General features: G+C 36.0%; 1 protein-coding gene across 10 annotated transcripts in view; it reads left to right on the top strand.

Annotated features, from left to right (window-relative positions):
* The window catches only part of MECOM (MDS1 and EVI1 complex locus), a 519,304-nt gene extending 500,550 nt beyond the window's left edge, over window positions 1–18,754 (top strand). For 9 of the 10 annotated variants that reach the window (XM_016215706.2, XM_016215705.2, XM_016215707.2 and 6 more), the window contains 7 exons: window positions 2,020–2,186; window positions 3,269–3,346; window positions 6,883–7,052; window positions 8,919–9,063; window positions 12,339–12,575; window positions 13,428–13,611; window positions 17,195–18,754. In XM_016215706.2, coding sequence (XP_016071192.2) covers window positions 2,020–2,186; window positions 3,269–3,346; window positions 6,883–7,052; window positions 8,919–9,063; window positions 12,339–12,575; window positions 13,428–13,611; window positions 17,195–17,329 — 1,116 coding nt within the window. In that variant the 3' untranslated portion in view covers window positions 17,330–18,754. The remainder of the gene's footprint in view (window positions 1–2,019; window positions 2,187–3,268; window positions 3,347–6,882; window positions 7,053–8,918; window positions 9,064–12,338; window positions 12,576–13,427; window positions 13,612–17,194) is intronic. The other variant, XM_016215709.2, reaches the window with a different exon arrangement.
* Window positions 18,755–21,007: the final 2,253 nt, after the last annotated feature.

The raw sequence follows: 21,007 nt of genomic DNA on the forward strand, positions 1-21,007 counted from the left end.
TGGAATATCAAAATGATTTCCTACAAGGAACAATTAGAAGGAATAAATGCAAATAAAATAGTATCATAAAATATTTCTGGATTGATTTTTAATAAATAAAATCCCAAGTAATATGAAAATGCTAATACTCTGGCTAGAGGGGCATAATGACCATATTCTGCAGGGATGGGGTTTCCGCCAGCCTCCCTGAGCAGCAGCATCATTCCATATCTCTGCCCTGTGATCAGTACATGTCAAAATCCTTCATAGTGACAAATGTGCTGTCTGCTTGCATCTGTGGAGAATGTTTTAGCAGCTGAGTGATTATGAATCAAACCCCTGAGCTTATAGCCCCTACTGCCTCCCAATGCGTTCACATTTGTCGTCTGACAAGTAAATGTATCTTGACTTTCCTCTGAGATTTTTTTGTACCGTGTTTGATGAAAGACATTTGGCAAATTGGCAGTGGTACCCTGTACGTTGCAATTTGTAGCTAGCATTAGGAGTCCCGGCATGAAATGAGAGGGCAGGTTCCAGGATAAAGGGGAAAGACAGAGAGCTAACTGCAACATGAATAGTCATTTGAAGAATCGAGCATAAAAGATTCCCTTTGTAAGAAGAGACTCATGCTCAGGCCATTCTGTGAAGCTTTTGCTCTACTTTAAGAAGTCAGTGGTGTTCTGTCCAGCTGTGTGTCCACGGAATGAATTATTTCGTTAATTTTCCTCTTGAGTAAGAAGTGTTGCCTTTTATTTTTAACCTGAGCTTAAAAGTTAGGCCTCCGACTCTGTCCTCCCATCTCATCAGCAAAAGAATCATCCTCTTGGATTGAACAGTTGCTTGACTGTGCAGTTGTTACCACTTTTAATCCTTGCCTGGAGTCTTCTGGTCTACCACCCCAGCTCGCTGAGAAACATACAGAGTGCATATAGAGTGCAAACACCTTTTTAACAGCTCTCTGAGCTCTCCAGTGGCATAGTGCCCTGAGAACCAAATAAATAATGGGAGAGTTGATTTAACAAGACGGCCTGAGAGTTTGCTTTTTCTACTTAAAAATTCAGTAGTAAGCAGCTTCCAAATAAAATGTAAGCACTGAGGAAACTTAACATTTTGAGAGTGTTGAAGGAAAGGGGATAGTCCCTCTAACTATGGACATTAAGGATCAAGTAACTTTAAAAGTCCAAGCCACCCTCTGATTGTGACTCTGTAAGATACATGTGCAGGTGGACAAAAGCTTGAAGATTATAAGCAAAGTAAGTTAAGCTGTTCGAGAGGTAGAATTAGGCAGTATAGGTTTTCTTCAAGAATATTCCTCTGAGTGTGGTTCACTAATTGCTCCTCTTATGACACCCACGCCTTTATATTGTATGAAGTTATAATACTATGAGCTGTACTTCCCACTCAGTCTTTGTCCAGAACAAATTAATCAAAGTTCTTTGTGTATGATCCCACTTAAACTTTAGCATGTCCAGATATTAGTAAACAGTCTGAGGCAGAACACCTCTTACCCATTTAATTTTTCTTTCTGTGTTGTACACATTTGGCTTAAGCAGTAACTTTGGAACATTTGATGTTTTTCAGGCTGTGAGTTCTTTTCATGGGACTCCATGCTTCCTATGGTTTTTATTAACTAGGCAGGCCTATAGGACCTTTCCCTATAACTTCCAGTTTACTGTCGGTATCCATAACGTAATACCAGTGCTCTCACTTAATTTAATAAAAATCTAATTTAGCTTTATTATCTCTCATATATTTCATTGCTCAATTGTACATCGGATTATTATAAAATGGTCCAACCAAGGCCTTATGAAAAAGGATACCCGGCATTTTATGAGCGTTATAATGTTTATTATTTCCAAAATCAATAAATCCTCATTGTTTGTTTAATACCGGGACACTACAACCTCTCTCTACAGACCGTTTCATTCAGCAGACTTGGCGCTTCCTTTTTTATCAGTGATGTTCATGGTTTGCCGGGGATTACTGCAGAAGAAAAGATGTCAGACGGGTCCTTCATGGTTTTGTGCTTTTGCCTTTCAGATGTCAGCGATCGAGAACATGGCAGAGAAGCTGGAGAGCTTCAGTGCGCTGAAACCCGAGGCCAGCGAACTTCTGCAGTCCGTTCCCTCGATGTTCAACTTCAGAGCGCCCCCCAACGCCCTGCCAGAGAACCTCCTGAGGAAAGGCAAGGAGCGCTATACCTGCAGGTAACTGCGAAGCTAATTATGGCCCGCTTCGCCGAAATCCCCCCTCTCATTTCAAAGGCCCTGCTGTTTGTTTTGGAAATTATTCTTGATTGGATGATTAATAGCGACCATGATAGATCTCAGGCACTTCAAAGTACTCTTTATTTAGTGAGATATAAAAATAGTGGTTTTAAAAAATTATTATTAAATGAGAATTTTAACACAGGCCATTTGGTTGTGATAAATGAGGTTGGAAACAGTCCAAATACTATCTACTTGTTTCACTTTGATATTTATGAATTTTCTTTCACAGTTAATTATTTTCATCCCAAACTATAATACTACTGTCCTCAAGCATACATTTATTAATTGTCGTGGCATTGAAGAGTAAGGCCATTAATGAAGGACGGATTAAGGTCGATAAGTGAAGAAAGCTAGTTAATAAGTTTCTTGTTACTCATCAGTAGTACAGTAAAGCTTGCTCTTTGTTTCTGTTTTATTTTGTTTAAATGCATTATGCTTATAATTTCTGCATTGTCTTCAGAAATTTGTGGCATCTGACTCAGGCAAATCAATTTATCTGCTCTTTGCAAAATATGTCACTGTTTCCAGAAAAGATTTCACAGGAACATGCCTTGATGGATGAGGTCTTAGAATCTTGTCCGCTCTCATACCGCTCATTGTACAGAGAGTTGTCACTGTGGTTAACATGGAAAGTGAGTTGAAACATTTGAAATCTGTTTACATCAACCCAGAATCACAGACTCTTGTCATTTTTTTATCCCCTTGTCTGGTTCAGTTTTGTGAATATAAAGATACAGAGTTAATAAAAGAGGCGTATGGGGGTCATCAAAACTAAAGTCTATTTTCGTAAACTGCCTGCTTATGCATGACCAAATTCAACCAGATCTCACAGCGCAGCCTTCGTTTGCAGAGTTATTTATATCAGTAGAATGGCTTTGTTGCAAATTTTAAATACCAAAGACATGTGAGTTCCATGCAAGATTAATTAAATCGGGAATAAGCATCTGGCTTCTATGCGGCTTGAGTGAAATAAAATCAATTGTGCTGACTTTCTCTTATAAACATCTTTTTCATAACAGATACTGTGGCAAGATTTTTCCAAGGTCTGCGAACCTAACACGGCACTTGAGAACTCACACAGGAGAGCAGCCTTACAGGTTTGACAATGATTTTTACTAAATATCTTGATACATGTTGTAATAATCAAAGTGGACTCATTGTCACAGTTTTAAAGGAAACTACTCTGAGGCATGTCTGAATGTATGTCTGTTTAATTCTGAGTCAAAGAAGAATTAATTAATGGCTAGGATAAAAATTAAAAGAGTCCTATTTCTTTAATCAAAGCTTCTTAGATCAGTTTAAAAGTCCTATCAATGTCTAATACAGAATAAGTGCTTAAGGAAAGTTAAACATTTAAAAATTATCTTAGTTCTCTCTTTTCTCAATAATTAGTGCTATTTTAATTGACAATAATCACAACATTGCAGCCGCCTTTTCCAAACCTTAAATCTCTGCTAGGAGCTTGCAACTGGTCTATCTCTTTGCTTCCCCAGCAGAGTTGAGTTAATGTCCACAGGTCTCATTAGGAGGTTAAAGGAATGAACCTTAAACCTGGGAGGAAAGAAATTGTGGGACTAGGGGTAGCATAGATAAAACAGAGTATCTTATAGGAAGAGGGGCAATTCCACCGACAATTTCTAGATTACCTCTTAGCTTATTCTGTTAAATGTCAAAATCAGCCACATGACACATGGAGCACATGTCTAATTTTAATATTATTGTTTACTAAAGAATGAAAGTAATCAGCATTCTCCCTTCCAGTTTTAAAATATAATCTACATTGTTTAATGCGTAATGCTTTGCACATAGTATTAGGTACTCATAAATATTTCTTCAGAGAATGAATGTTGTTTATCTTAAGTGATATTGTAATTTCATTCTGCTTTGAAATTCTTATGTATTGCATATGTGTAAAATTATTTTTGTCTGAATGCTCACTTTTTCCATTAAAATAAATAAATTATTTATTAGGTTTCAAAGACTTTTTACATGCAAGAATAAAAAAAGGGGGCAGACCAATGCTTATTTGAAGATAATGGAAATTTTAGGAGAAAACTAGAGGAACTTAGACAGAAAATAATGAAGTGTTTTCTGAGATTCTTTGCTTTCCTACATGTTTTATAAATGATTTATTGTAAGTGATTATTTATACTTTATATGTGATAGGATACCCTTGCTTTAATTGGTCTCAGAGAGATATAAAAATGGAAAGTTTTAAGTGCTTTCCCTTTTTGAGAAAATTTTAGGTCCCAGGAATTCTGCTCAAGTGAAAGATTTCCACACTTATATTTTGTTGTAGCCAAGGGTCTGGTAGTCAACTATGATATTTTACTCTGTCTTTATACCTCTACTCAGTGGTGTTATTCTACCTCATATCTGTGGCTGTTATCTTCTGTGTATTTTTAAAAACACAAACCAAAATATTAGCATAGCTAGAGATCTTAATTATTTACCCAGCTCCTCCATTTTACAAATGAACAAATGCAGATGCACAGATGCTAACTGCCTTCTATAAAGTTTGGCACCGATAGATCCAGAATTAAAACCCAGGCCTGGAGCTCTCATGTCAGGGTTTTTATCTCATACCATGACCCCAAAGGCTCCCGTGACCCTTGTTTACATTCAAATTCTTAATAGTGCACTGCTCATGATTGTGCTGTGTGTTCATTTTAAGTATTTCTGAAACTTTGGCTTTTAACCATCTACTAATTTATTTGAGTAGAATGAAATAATTTTTTTCATTTAAGAGCACTCAACCTTTTGGCCAAGACACTAACAAAGGAAAGATACAAAGTAACAGATAATTACTATCCTTATTAGCCAATTTTATTTATATTAGAGTAGATGATGTTTATTAGATTTGGAAAAGCCTCTTTTCATACAGGCAGAAATTTGGAAGCATGTCAAAGACAAAATCTCTCTTCCTTACAATTTGTGTAGAAAATGCTTTAAGTGGAAATGTTTCTAAAGTGTTTATGGAAGTATAAGTTTTCTCTATCAGTATTTCCTAGGTTATTCTGCTTAGTGCAACACAGTTGTGCTTGTTGAACCGTGGTTCTCATTGCGGTGAGCCTTGGAAGTCAATAGAGTTATTATATAGAGAAGGCCAAGACTCCATATATATATATATGGTGGGGCAAAAATAGCTTTACAGTTGTGAGTACGCAAAATGGAGTTTATTCTTGTACAATTATGTATTAATCATTGTATTATTTTTCATATGAACAACTGTCGACCTATTTTTGCCTAACCCTATGTATATATATTTTTTTCAAAAGCAGAGGCTAAAATATTACAACTACTATCAATGTGGGGTTTCACACATTTTTAAATTAATATTATAAGTGAGGAAGGCTGAGGAACATCATGATGCCAGAATAGTTTTTTAAGGGGGAAAATTAAATCAGTCCTTGAGTTGGTTTATTGATACCATGCCAAAATAACTAGTTTCACAGATTTATTTTCCCCACTGAACTAACTAGACTTCTGGCATCACCTAGAGACAGCCGTACAGGCCCAAACACTTGGAGCGGAATGGGGTGATTTTTGATGGAGAGCACTTGAGCCACTGAGTCTGCGTTCAGAAGTGGGAGGAGAAGGGCCCTTCACACATGGAAGAATGAGTGAAGAATTTTCTGGCTGCTAAGTTAAAAATTTTCACTTAAAAGTTATCTGGAGAAACTCGATATTTTTCTTTCAAGCTACATACATATAAAAATACATAAACAAATAATGCAGTCTTTACTTTAGATGCTAAAGAATTCCCCATCAATTACCACTCTTTCTCCTCAACGATAAGAGCTGGGTGGGAGGGGGGTTACATTTTCATTTCGTGTCTGAAGGAAAGCTTCAAAATATTAGCTAATGAATACGAAGTGCTTTCCTGAAAAACTGACCTGGTTCAGAACTGCCTGGTTCAGACTCTAACAAAAATAAAAGTGGAAAATTGGGGGAGTAGAGAGGGGAGGTTAATGAAGGGAGACCTTTGTTTTGATTCCAAAGAGAGAGTGTAGTGGCACTCTTATTTTCTTTTGTAACAGTTTAAAAGTTAACAGAGGAAAGGATCTGGGGGATCCTAATCACTACAGATTAAAAAATCAGCATCTTTGGTATGAAGCTGAACTATTCACACTTTTTCGGTTTTAAAAGTTTGGAAAGATTTTTGGAGAAGAGAAAGGAATTTCCTTTAGGATTAGCCATCGAGAAAGTGAATTTACTAAGAAATTATTTAATTAGACAGCTTTTTAATTAAAATGATCTTTTCATTTTATTTGAAGAATTTGTTAATTTGTTTTATGTTTGTTTGAAAAGGATTTAATTGTACTCAGAAGACAACAAAACAGAACTAATATTTCTTATTTTATGAAGTTTACTTAAAATGTTAGAACTGATTAACCTAATAAACTTAAGAGCCATGAGATCACCAGTATTTTATTATCGTTTTACATAAAGTCGTGAAAATTTTTAACGCAATCAGTCTGCTGGAATTGAAATGTTGACTGTATGAACAGTGTTTGTGCCTGTGCCTTTTCTCTCAAATGTTTTATAGGTGATAATTCTGGATATAGGGTTTACTGGTCTTAAGAAATATCTTTTGATCTGCCTGCAAATTTTCTCCGTGTTTCTTTTTCAGATGCAAATACTGTGACAGATCATTTAGCATATCTTCTAACTTGCAGCGGCATGTTCGCAACATCCACAATAAGGAGAAGCCCTTTAAATGTCACTTGTGTGATAGGTGTTTTGGTCAACAAACCAACTTAGACAGGCACCTAAAGAAACACGAGAATGGGAACATGTCTGGTAGGTAATCAGTTGTGTCATGAGGAGACGGTGGCTTTTTTTATTATTATTATTTTAAAAGATAATCTTGCTTCTCTCATTCCATCCGCGTTGACTCTAAACCAGATCCTGCTGTGAAAATGTGTAGCATGCTTTTCTTGAGATAATCGAATGATGTGATTGTTGAATAATATACAACTGAGAGCCTTATTTGAATTATTTTTTCTTCTCTTGGGTTCTTCTTAATGGGCAATCTCAAAGAGGAGCATGACTCAGACTCACAGGAGACTTATAAATCAAGATTTCCTGAATTGCAGGGAACAGCCTTTCTACCTGTTGGCACAGAATGTGCCCCAGGAGTGGGAGGATTTCCGGAGGGCAGCACCAGGACACCACGTTCTGAATATTGACCTAGGAACCGTGACTGCTCTTGCAGCAGGTCTGGAATTTAGACAACCTCTCTAGGGTAACTTTTTTAGAGATTAGTGATAGAAGATTTTGGACATGATCACAGTAACCCATAGCAAATGACAGTGGTGTATGGTTTTAATCACAATTCTGATGTAGAATTGAAAGTGGCAAAAAAAATTCCCTCAACCCAGACCTGTCAGCATGTAGTTAGCAGAAGAGATGGTGGGTTTTCTTGCCTTTAGCTTCTAGTAGTTAGATAACAAGCATTAACTAATATTTACCTGCTGGCATACGGGTATGGAGCCAACCTGTACAACCACAGTTTGTTTCAAGAGAATTAAGAAAGTGACCTGGGAGTGGGAGGAGGGGGGTGAGCGTGGAATTCAGGAAAAGAGATTTTAAGCAAAGAAAAAAGTTGGATTTATACAAAGCATAAATCTTTACTTAAAGATTGTATTTTTTATGAATTCTTCCTTCACTGTACAGGCACATAACTTATGATCTTGAATGACCTACTAATTAGAGCTATATACTATTCATTTCCCTCAAAGCCAAATATCTAATGATCATGGTTTAAAAATATCAGATTTTAGAAACAGTTTAATCCAATATACAAAACTGACTATACAGTCTAATACTGTGCACCCTTACAGTATATTATTAAAATGTTCTAGTTAAAATTATTTCAGAAATAAGATAGATACACTAAAAATGTAATATGTCAAAGTTGAATACTTATTTGTTGACCCAGATTATAAATTTATTAAGCTGAGGGAATTTTTAACCTTTTGGTTTTGTCATCTAGACTATTATGATGAATTGTCAAATTATAGATATTTTGTGGGTAAGATAAACAGCATGAACTGTACTTTAGTGTAGAGCCCGACTACATATAAAGTGTTTATAAGTGTAAGTTTTATGCAAGCTTTACCAGGTATTACAATTCTAATTTTTTTAGGTAAAGAAGCTGAAGGCCATCCAATATTGTCTTCTTACATACACAGTCTACCCATGGCTCAGCCCACCAAGTCAGAATGCAGAATTTTCAGCACATTTTCAGTGTTTTGGTAACATACTTTAGCACAGGAGCAATAACTGCATATTCTCTGCAACCAGGACTGGGTGTAGTTTCTTCTGGCAGAATCCATTTAAGACCTCCCTGTGCTTTGCCTCACCCTCTCTCCTCACTGCACAAAAGCATTCCCGTGTCAGAGTGGGAAGAGGAACTAGTGGGAGAAATAACGTCTTTGGGAGACTGTACCTCAGGATTCCAGTGGTTCAAAATATTCCCCAAGGGACTTTCATTGGCATGTGTACTGTGATAAATTAGGACAGCTTTGACCTCCTAAAGTTACCATTATTAATATTTAAAAGATCCCATTTTAGGAAACAACACTGATCAAATGAAGAAGGAATGCAATTCAGAATGAGTTGCCATGAGTAGTCTTTCTCACACAAGGCCTTCTCTTCCCTCAGGTACGGCAACATCGTCGCCTCATTCTGAACTGGAAAGTACAGGTGCAATTCTCGATGACAAAGAAGATGCTTACTTCACAGAAATTAGAAATTTCATTGGGAATAGCAACCACAGCAGCCAGTCTCCCAGGAACACAGAGGAGAGGTAAAGCTGGTTTTGAATCTCGGTGATTTCTGAAATGAACCTGTTTTCAGATGCGTTTACTGTGTTGACTTTTGTGACGCTGCATTACTTCTACCACCAGAGGCTGGTATTTATTTAGAAATTAAATACTAAATGTTCTTCTAAGCACTTTACATGTATTGATTCATTTAATTGTTTTAGTAACCCCATGAGATAGCAACCATTTTTATGTAATTTTATCTTTGAAGGAATGAAAATATCAGAGGTTAAAAAACTTGCCAGAGTTCACTTAAGTGATAAGTGGGATTCAACCTGGGCTATATGGTTCCAGAGCCCAGGCTTTTACCACCAGTCTACTCTGCTTCTCTTGATTGCTAATTAGAATATTTTATCAAAAATTGCCAAGTAGAAGGAAATAACACCACAGGGATTCATTTGAATCACTGGTCAACAGTGGTTACTCTTATATATCATATGTTGTATATATTACAGATAATATATAACTATATTATATGACTATATGTATGACTGTATATATCTATATATATATTTATATATCTGTATATGTTTATATGTAAAATACCCATTGAGTGTCATACACATACCTTTTTAAGAACCATTGATGATTTCTTACTAAGATTCTGTCACTGCCTTATATGCTGTCCATGGAAGCTCATATAATTTTGGCATGTTTGTTTCAGTGGGTATGATCATCCCTATTTTTAGTTGCCTGATGCACCAGATCCCTCTTGTCATCATCAACATCAAGCACATATGGCTTAATTCATAAAGGAAACTTTTAATGCTGCTAATAATAACACTTACCTGGTGTTTTACATTTTATGTGATGGTAATGAAACATTATTTTACCAAAACTACTGGATTTTTCTTATCTGTAAGTTATAATTAAATATATGATATCAAGAACTAGATTTTCTAAACATGACTATCCAATGGCTTATTAAATTAGGATGCTACATTGTAAATTTTAAAGTAATATGGAATTAGCAAAAGTACCATATTTTTCATCACTCAAGTATTATTGTTAGTGTTCTCTATTTTTGATGCTATTCGAAGTCAAAGTTAATTATTTCAGACAACTTTTCCATTAAGGTAAACTTCAAATAAACATTATTTCCCCCCAAAAACATAAAAATATATGACCACTTCTGTCCTTCAACTTGTTTAAAAGTGTATCAAAGGAAAAAAGGGGAGATCTGCTATGATGTGGCCCCTTTCCAGCCTCTAAGAAGTGCAATTGGATGTATCTTTTCCTCTGTTCACCATTTGTGTGTGTGTGTGTGTGTGTGTGTGTGTGAGAGAGAGAGAGAGAGAGAGAGAGAGATGAGGCAGATAATCAGAAGTACAAAGTAGTAATAACAAGTAAGAAAGATAACAATTTTATATTTTGATAATGATATTTACATGATGCAAATAAGAAATATTAGACAAAAAACATCATTTGGGTTCTGAGCTGCCTATTCAGATTTTCTAGCCCTTAATTGGAGATTTGTGAACCTTATAGCTGCAACATCTGGCTTCAACATGTCTAAACAGCACAGAAGTAAGAAGATTGAGTCATCTAACTTTTCCCCCCTCATCTCCTATCAGACTACTTTTGATGAATAATTTATCCCCCATAAGTTGCCACATTTGAAAGCATAATTAACAAATAGGTTTTCTTAATCATGTTGGCTTTGTTACTTTTGGTTTTCATCCATGCACTCTTTTGTTCTTTTACTTTTTCTTTCATTTTTTAAATAGCAATTTCGATCCATTTAAGCTAGCAAGTTGGCAGTGTAACTGGAAACTAACAATTTATGCCTGTGCAAAACATGTTTCATCAGTCTTTGATAAAAGAGGTTAAGAGATTGTTTGTACAAAACTTAATGATGATATAACTTTTGCTGGTTAAATAGATTTCTACTATGTGCATCTGTCACACCCAAGATTGTTTTATTTACTTATTTTTTACCCTGGGAAATCTAAATAGTAAATGCTCTCATTTTTTTCTAAATGTGGGAAGTTGATGGTTTTATCACTGGTACCGGATTTTCCTTAATCTGAAAAATAATTACATTAAATGTGAAAATTGTACATGACTATAATAATAATGTAACAGACTCAGCAAGTTTTTTGAATTAGTAAATAAGTAAAGAAGCAAGACAAAATGGAAAGATTTTGAATGGCCTGGGAATCAGGACACCTTGATGCCTATGATGGTTTAATCTCTAACAAGCTTTCTGAACTTGAGCAAGTGTCTTAACTTCCCTGGTCATATATCTTTAAAAGGCGATGGTTAGGAGAAGATATTCTCTGGTTCAAAATATTTATAATTATTTTGTAACTTAATTTCAACTTTTAAATCTCACCATGAAATTAACTTTAATTTACACATATTTTACTTTAAAGCTGGAAAAATTTATCCTAGTTTCATAAATGCTCTCAAGTGTATTAAATTAGGATGTCTATGTAATTCAACTCTTTTTTTAATTAAACTTTTGAAGAATTGCAATTCTTCTAACCACAAACTAAAATATTACAAATGACTTTTTAAATATAATAGTCTTCCTTTTTATCATTATATTTGACATGCTTGCTAAGTAAGCTTCAAAAGGTATTTGTACAATTATATTTTTAGATTATTTCCTACCCCAATGTTATCATGGGATAAAGGAACATTTTTACATTCAGGCCTTCAAGGATAATTTGAAAGTGGTACAAAGAAATGAGCCCTCAGTCACTTTTAAGTTTGAGTAGACGTCTAAGAGGCATGTACCACCAATGTCACCTAGAAATGTCTAGTACTGGTTGGTCCTCGGCAGCTACCTTAACATTTTTCTGAACTCTTAGATTCACTTCAGGCGTGTGTGTTGAACCTTTTGTCAGTGGTGCTCGGGGATATGAGTGTTTCAGAAGTCTATTATTTTAAATGGTGGGTACTTACATGGCGATTTGGTAACATTACATAGAGAAAACATTTGTGTGCTTTTTATATCGTATATAACAATATCATTTATCAGGCCAAGGCCTGATAAGGAATAGGAGACTGAGATTGTTTTTCCAGTTCTGCTGGGGGCTCCATCGATCATCTGAGTAATCACCCAATTATTTTGCTCTTATTTGTGGGGTTACATTATTTTCCCATGGTTGCGGGAAAGCATAAACAATAAAAGATTACTATATGGAAGTGTTAAACACCTAAACTGCTGTCATTAGGAAGACACAGCAAGGAAGCTAGATGTGTGTTTCAACATGAAACCAGTAACTGGACGTCTTTCTCATGCTTTTGAAAGGATGAATGGCAGTCACTTTAAGGATGAGAAGACTTTGGTGACCAGTCAGAATTCCGACTTACTGGATGATGAAGAAGCAGAAGATGAGGTGTTGTTAGATGAGGAAGACGAGGACAATGATCTCCCCGGGAAAACAGGAAAGGAGCCAGTGACAAGTAACTTACATGAAGGAAACCCTGAGGAGGACTATGAAGAAACCAGCACCCTGGAGATGACTTGCAAGACATCCCCAATGAGGTAGGTGCCCCCGGGTGACATTAGTAAATTATAGCAAGAGGAGATGCACGTGGTTATAATTCCTCCAGCTCTGTTCTCCCATTAGAGCAATATTTCAGGTGATAAGCAATGTGAGTAATAAATCATAAAAACTGAATTTGAATTAGCAAAGCGTACACCATGGGTTAAGTTTAAGTAGATGAACATGAGATGGCCACTGACATAACCCACAAGCATATGAATATATCGGTGTTTGTGGAATTCTGATTAGCCTGAGGTAGGAAGGGTGAATGGAGATTACACAAGTACACAATCATTTATTTAGACTCTGCCTAATAAACTTAAAGAAAAATAAAGATTTCAACATTATCTGATTCATTCAATAATCTGGTGTGTTATTGCTTAAATATTGTTGAGATAAGTTTCACTTCACTTGATATATATGTAATCTATATAAACGATCGATTTTTAAATGGAAAACTTAACCAAATAGTTAAATTGATGGGAATATTATATTTTCATATGGACAGTGGGTGCTAACTAAATATTATCATAACTGACTTTTTTAAATGGAAATGATAAACGTATAAATTCTGTCTCCGCTGCATTGCTGATTTCACATGTCATTAACTTTACCTCTTTACCTCAAATATATGCTTGCTTTAGTTATGAAAAATCTTGAAAGAAATCTATTTTAAGATACAATATTTATGAACCTTTTAAAGCACCCAATAATTGATGCATGCTCCTTTATACTGCAAATATAATATGACATTCGACAACTGTATAGAGTCAAATGAAAAGTGATTTGGTTGCATAACAAACTGAAAAAGAAAAAAAAATCCTCTGTGCTTTCCCATTGGTTCATTTTAGGTATAAAGAGGAAGAATACAAAATTGGACTTTCTGCTCTAGATCATATAAGGCACTTCACAGATAGCCTCAAAGTGAGGAAAATGGAAGATAACCAATACACTGAAGCTGAGCTCTCTTCTTTTAGTACCTCCCATGTGCCAGAGGAACTTAAACAGCCGTTACACAGAAAGTCCAAATCACAGGTATATGTTTTCCGGCAGTATAGCATCACGGTGACATTGTGCCTTTGACGCCAGAAGGCAGCTATTCTATGTTTGCAGTATTCTAGGATCCGAACAGGTCCAGGTGCTCTCCTCAGAATGTTCACATCTTTACTTCCTATGACCGAATCCAGAATAGTTAACCAATACAGCAATTAATATGGCTGCATTCTGCACAGCAACCCTGTGACCAACCCTGTCCTCTAATAATGGCTCCTTTATGTTGCAGGTCCCTTACCCCTATATTGATAGTCCATAATGTTTGCTTGCACCTGCTTATATATTATTTTCTAATTGCTTTGTGTCTATAATTTTTGTCAACCTAATTACATTTTAAGATTTTTAGCAAGTGAATTCTGTCCTCTATTTTTTGTCCCTTACTATATATAGTTAATTTACAAGTCATTTAATTATAGAATTTAGGAGTAAACAGAAAATCAGAGATGAAGTGAGTTGCCAAACATCTGCAGCAACCTGAAGGCAGATCTGGAAATAAAATGTATTACTTTTTGTTGAATGAATGAATGAATGAATGGTGCCCAAGTTCATTGGGGTCTACAGCATTCTATCAGCACTATGGTAACTAAAATAAATCCATTTAATGATCCATAAATACCAATTAAAAGAGCCTCAGTTCTTTTATCACAAAAAAAAGGAAGTCAGTACTGTCTGCATGATATCTGCACTCAACCAGGTTGTTTATTCAGGTCAATTTAAAAAAAATAAACTTCCTGTTATTACCATATTTGTTAGTGACTTTGGTCTAATTGTTTGATTCATTAGTCCATTTTGGAAGTGGCTTGATATATCAAACCATGTGACCATATCAACTTACACTTTTGGAAATAATTTTCTATTTGGCTAACATGATTTGGACTAGTCTTTAGAGCAAATTCTCAACCAAGGTGGGGGAAATATTTTGCCAATGGGATAATATAAATTTTTATATATCAATCAATTCTGTAAAAACTCTAAGATATCATTTATAGTAACAGGCAAAATAAATGTCCTTTCTGAATTGAAGTAAAAGCAGCCAGCCTCAACTCTGGAGTTTCCAGACCCCATGAACTTGAGAACATCTCATCATGACTGTAGGTACCATCTCCTCACTGTAAAGTGGGGTGAGTGGAGAAGATATCTAAGATCCCTTCCTACTCTATGAGTCAATGGGGATACAAAATAATTGTTCAGTGTCTAACGTTAAAAGTAAACTAGCTAGAGTAGACATCTCTTTTTCACTTAGAGGCAACCACAAGAGGTGGCCAGTGTTTGTTTAAACCGTGCATTTGCTGTTCTTCCTTCTTAGTTGATTAGAGATACTGGGGGATCCTGGTTCTCTTTTCTTTTTTTTAATTATTAAAAATTATTGCACAAAAATACTTTTCATTATAAGGCACAATACCTAAAAACTCTTTAAACTATCCAAAATGAATTTCAAAAAGCAGAAGGGCCTGAAAACCTAGAGATAATTGGTATGATATATTTTAGTACCAGCATTTTTAACATAAAGTCCCCGCCCAGATGAGCTAACAATTACCATCACAAGAAATAATAGCATTTTGCAATCTTGGCTTGTATTTTTATTGTCATTTGATAATGTCATATATATCGGTTGGAAAATGGTCAGGCCTCTTTATAAACTGACTTTCTTTCATTAGACTCTTTATTTCTTTATTTGACTGTTACTAACTTTAAGTTATGTGCTAGAAACTGACCCTTGTGCCTGAAAATATTTAGTTCCTTTGATTACCGAAAGGTAGACATTGTCATTTTCTATAATATGAGTAGCTTCAGATTCTTTCCTCAGAACATTCATATATTTACTCTGTGATTTTCATAGTGATCGAGTCCAAAATAGTTGGCCAACACAACAGGGGCTACATTCTACCTGGAATCATCTCTGAAAAACCTTATCCTAACAAGTGAATCTCATGGTTGTAGGTACTGTTTATGTTAGGTACACTGAACTAAGCACTTTACGTAAGTTAGTGCTTGTGACCCCTCCAAGGTCCTTGGAGGCAAGTTTTTGTTATGATTATCCCCATTTTATATGAGGAAAGTGACGCTGAAAGATTAAGCAACTTGTCAAAGTTCACACAGCTAGTTGAGGTTAGAAGCCAGGATTAAAACTCAGGATTCCAAAATTTCCTCTGCACTCTCTTTCAGCTTTCTAAATATTGGAATGGGTTTTGTCAAAAACCATTTCATAATACTTTTTACCTTGCTCTCTAAAAGTGGGTGCATAATTAGAATAGATAGTTTAATTTCAATGTTCATTTCCCCCATACTTTATACAAAGGACAGGGACCTTATGTTATTTATCCTCGATTCCCTGGAACCTAGCACAGTGCCTGGAATAGAGTAGAAGCTTAAGAAACATTTGTTATATATCTGCTGAGATTTTGTAGAGGTCCAGAAGGCAAATTGCATACATAAGAGTCAAATGTGTACATTTAGAGTGATGACCCAGCAAATCAAAACCAGCCTGCAAGGGCAGATTTTCTAACTGAATGCCATGATTAGGAAGAAACCACAGACCAGCCACATGTCTCAGCATGACTCCCAGAGATGAAATTCTGCTTCACAACAGAGGCATTTTGTCTTTGTTTACAGACAGTGGAATGTCTTTGGCAGGACTTTAATGATTCCACTTCAGCAGCATTTTGACAAGCAAGTTTAGCAATGGATGAGACCAACAATAGCAAATCAACAGTGAAAAGTTCACTCCCAAGTCAAGACCAAACATTTCATTTGAATATTTTACTTGGCAGCAAGTGGGAGATTCGCTGAACAGTTATTTAGAATTTGACATGATAACAGGGAAGAAAGAGCACTTCCTCATCGAGCACCTCCGTGCACCTACTGCACTGGAGCACACGAGGGTCAGAGGGCTGTTGGGTCTGTGTTTTGTCTTATTTTTTGATAGAACTGACTTGTTCTGCCTCAACTTTCAAGGTCTTTGGGCATCAGCATTGAACATTTCAAGCATGAAAGAGAACTGGAAAAAGAACACTGAATTAAAAGTTGGGCAGAAGAAGTTTTAATTATGCCTCCTTCACTAACTAGTTGAGTGACCTTGGGCAAGTCATTTCACCTTCAGTGCTCTCAGTTATAAAGTGCAGGAGTCCATGGGCTGTCTCTTCTACTAGACCAAATGCTGTCAAGGCAGATCTATATCTTATTCATATTTGCAATTTCCGTCATAACCACACAGTGATATTTTTGGTGAGTTCAACATGTGCGTGAACAGTGGATATATGAATAATTTATGGTCGGGGGGGGATGACTCCTGTTTCTTAATGGAGGCACTATTGAAATTTGAAGTAGGATAATTTAATGTTTTGTTACGTAGATCCTATCACTGTTTCGGTCCCTAGGCACTGAAGGCCAGCAGTAACTCCATGTTATTATAACACACACAAAAAAATGTTCCACGCTTTCCCAAACACACCCACGAGTGACGCTTCTACTCAGAAGCCCTTCTGTTTCTAACATTCACCAATAATGTTCTTCAAATTAAAAGTGATGTTTTTGCCATTGACCAAGTCTCTCCTTTTTATCCCAGGCATATGCTATGATGTTGTCATTGTCTGAGAAGGAGTCTCTCCATTCCACATCCCACAGTTCTTCCAACGTGTGGCACAGCATGGCAAGGGCTGCCGCCGAATCCAGTGCCATCCAGTCCATGAGCCACGTATGACATTCCCAAGGTTGACCAGAGTGGGACCAAGTCCAGCAATAGCATGGCTCTTTCATGTAGGACTATTTAAAAGACTGCTGAGCAGAATGCCTTAGAAACCCGAAGGGTCACTCATTTAAAGTCTGGTGACCTTAAACTGAATGATTAATAAAAGAAAGAAAGCAAAAGAAAGAAAGAAAAAAGAAACTATTTATTCTCGATATTTTGTTTTGCACAGCAAAGGCAGCTGCTGACTTCTGGAGGATTGATGCGACTTAGAGTGATTCAATGAAAATGAAAAACTTGCTGGGGAAAAGGCATCTTCCAGCTCACCCTGCCCGAGAGAGTGGGGGTGAGGAGGGCGGTTGAGATGGCAGCCTGGATATGAACGAACACTCCATAGAATCGGAATTCTTTTTTTGTACAAGATCACCTGACACATGATTGGGAACAGTTGCTTTTAATTACAGATTTAATTTTTTTTTCTTTGTTAAAGTTTTATGTAATTTAACCCTTTGAAGATGGAAGTAGTTGGATGAAATGCACACTCAATTATTATAGAAACTGATAACAGGGAGTACTTGTTTCCCATTAACTTTTGCCTTCTTAAGTACATTGTTTAAACTTAGGGGAAAAGGGTATGTGTATATTGTAAACTATGGATGTTCAATGCTCAAAGAGGTTAAGTCAGTGAAGTAACCTGTCCATCACCAGTATCACTGTACCACTACACTAATAAATGTTTGCCAAATCCTTGTAACAACATCTTTATTTTAGACAATCATGTCACTGTTTTCTTAATGTTTAATTTTTTTGTGTGTTGCGTGTATCATGTATTTATTTGTTGGCAAACTATCGTTTGTTGATTAAAATAGCACTGTTCCAGTCAGCCACTACTTTCTGAAGTCCCAGGCACTCCCCTTTCCGAATTTCAAAGGACCAAGGTGACTTGACCTGTGTACGGAGTGCCCCATGGTGTTTGGCTTTTCTTAACATTCCTTTTGTTGTTGTTGTTTTGTTTTCCTTTCTTAATGAGCTAAATACGAATAGATGCAACTTAGTTTTTGTAATACTGAAATCGATTCAATTGTATAAACGATTATAATTTCTTTCATGAAAGCATGATTCTTCTGATTAAAAACTGTACCCATATTTTATGCTGGTTGTCTGCAAGCTTGTGCGATGTTATGTTCATGTTAATCCTATTTGTAAAATGAAAGTGTTCCAGACCTTATGTTAAAAGAGAGACGTAAATAACAGACTGTATTTGGTTATTTTGCCCTTTATTGAGGAACCAGATTTGTTTTCTTTTTGTTTGTAATCTCATTTTGAAATAATCGGCAAGTTGAGGTACTTTCTTCAAATGCTTTGTACAATATAAACTGTTATGCCTTTCAGTGCATTACTATGGGAGGAGCAACTAAAAAATAAAGACTTACAAAAATGGTTATTTTTCCCACTGTGTGGTATTTTCCCTTCTCATGCAATTTTAGTTTCCCTTTGGGATCCAGTGATTTAAAGATACGATGTTTGGGGCCTTGATGCCCTACCAGATACATGAAATGTCGAGCATGTTTCTATTGTTTTGAGATGACATTAGGGATAGCCCTTGGCCCGTAAGGAGTTGGGTTTTCTCCTACTTGTTGTTCTGAACTTTCTTCCATGGTACAAAGTGAGAAGTCAGTGCTCACTTGAAAACTCCACGTCCTTGGACTCACTCCATGGCCGCAGCACCCATTTCACTTAGGATGGAGCAACCTACAGTGTTTCGACTCAATTTCACAGTGCATGCCAGAGGAGTTTTTGCTTTTGATTACACAAATACTGTTAACTGATTCAGAAAGGGGGAAAAAACAAACCCTTTACATTTTCTATGATCCTTTTAAGTCTTTGTCCATGTGCAAATTATCATTTTTTTTCATGGTTATAAACAGAAGATAGACATAATTTTGTTTTCTTTCTTTACTAAGGCAAAAAAAAAAAATAAATCCCTGCATATTGCTACAAACTTCAAAATGATCAGTTAGCAGTTGCTCCGTACTCCATCAGGTTTGATCTATAATTTCTTTAATCATTTCAATTTTGTTGAAAATTTTGTTTTCTACTTCTCATTTATGTAAGCGATAGTATTTGAATTTTTATGATCATAATTGTATCTCTGTGTTTATATATGTACACACAGGGTTGAATGTGAACAGTGGTATTTTCATATAATAAATTGTCTGGTGGGGGTCTAATTATGAACATATTTTTTGCTGCTTAAATATAATGCTTAATGTTTGAGAATACGGTTATTTCAATTTAAGCCAGTTATAGAGGTTTTAACAAGGCCTAAAAAATAACTATGATACATGGAAAGAGATCCAGACAACTTCTCTTATTCATTTATTTATTTATTCTTAGCCACAATGCCAGACACACAAACTTCCTCACATCCTTTCTAAATGTCAATGTATAGGAATTAAATATATGAGGTACAAATATCAGTTTTTAAAAATAAAAAGTGTGCCCCGGAAGAAGTGTTCAGGAAATACACTTAAGCTATAAATCTGGTCTATAAAAAAGATGAATCTAGTATTTGTAACATAAGAATAACACACTTGAGAAAGTGGAGATCTGGAACGTGCACATTTTTCTTTGTTTTAAAGAATATACCCATAAATTCTGAAGCAATTCGAACACTCCCAATGCACTGAATTCTTGTTAGGCTTTGAGCAGGACATTTCAGTTGCTAATCAACTAGTATTAGTTGCTAATACTAGTCTCTCCAAATTCCAAAAAGGCTTTCAAGCCTTGCATTTCTGCTTTCTTCTCCATTCATTTCAGCAGCTGTCCTCCACTGCATGCCCTGTGGCGAGGTGAGGAGGAGCCAGCCTTAGATTTGGAAACTGAAGGCCTGGGTTTGAGTTCTGGCTCCACTGGCTTTGAAGTCTCAGGCAAGTCACAGACCTCTCAAAATCTCATCCGTGAAACCAGGGAAATAATACCCGCTTCTCCTGCTACTGCACTTGGTTTCTGTGAAGGTCGAAAATCAAAGTATGTTTTTGGAAATATTTGGTAAAAGTCATATGCATAAAAGGCATTTTATCATTTTCATGGTAATAGTTAAAGGAATAGAGTATGTGTTTGTACCATAGTGTATATGCACACATATGCAAATACTATGCTAACAGGAAAACTGGAATATAAGAGAATCTATTGTAGGCTATACAAAAGTGGAAATGAATGTTTTCTAAAAAAAAAAAAGTTAGAGATGTTTCTTGAACAAATACGTGTCTTTGAAAAAAACCTTGAAAGCTCAGCCCTTTGAAAAACATGAGACATCTAGAATAATTGTTGAGAGCTCTCAAAAAATTCAAAGACAGTTAAAACCCATTCAAAGAATAGGCACACGCATGCTTTTATTTTCAGATAATGACCATCAACAATTCTGATTTCTGTGCAGAATAAAGAAAATGAATTATTCATTTTTAAACAGCCTGTTATGCCAATGTCAGTTAATCATCACAGTAGGCCTGCACGCAGGAAGTATTATTCCTGTTTCACAGATGAGGAAACTGGAGCTCGGAGAGCTTAAGAACCTGGTTCAAAGTCATCTGGCTGGGAACTGACTGGCTGAGAATCTAAGGGTGCCTGGCTCCTTGGCCCATAGTTAGCCAAACTTTTCAGACCTCCTGGGTCAGGCGCAGCTAAAGAGAT

This window comes from Miniopterus natalensis, chromosome 6, assembly GCF_054644295.1.
Source record: "Miniopterus natalensis isolate mMinNat1 chromosome 6, mMinNat1.hap1, whole genome shotgun sequence".
Classification (NCBI taxonomy): domain Eukaryota; kingdom Metazoa; phylum Chordata; class Mammalia; order Chiroptera; family Miniopteridae; genus Miniopterus; species Miniopterus natalensis.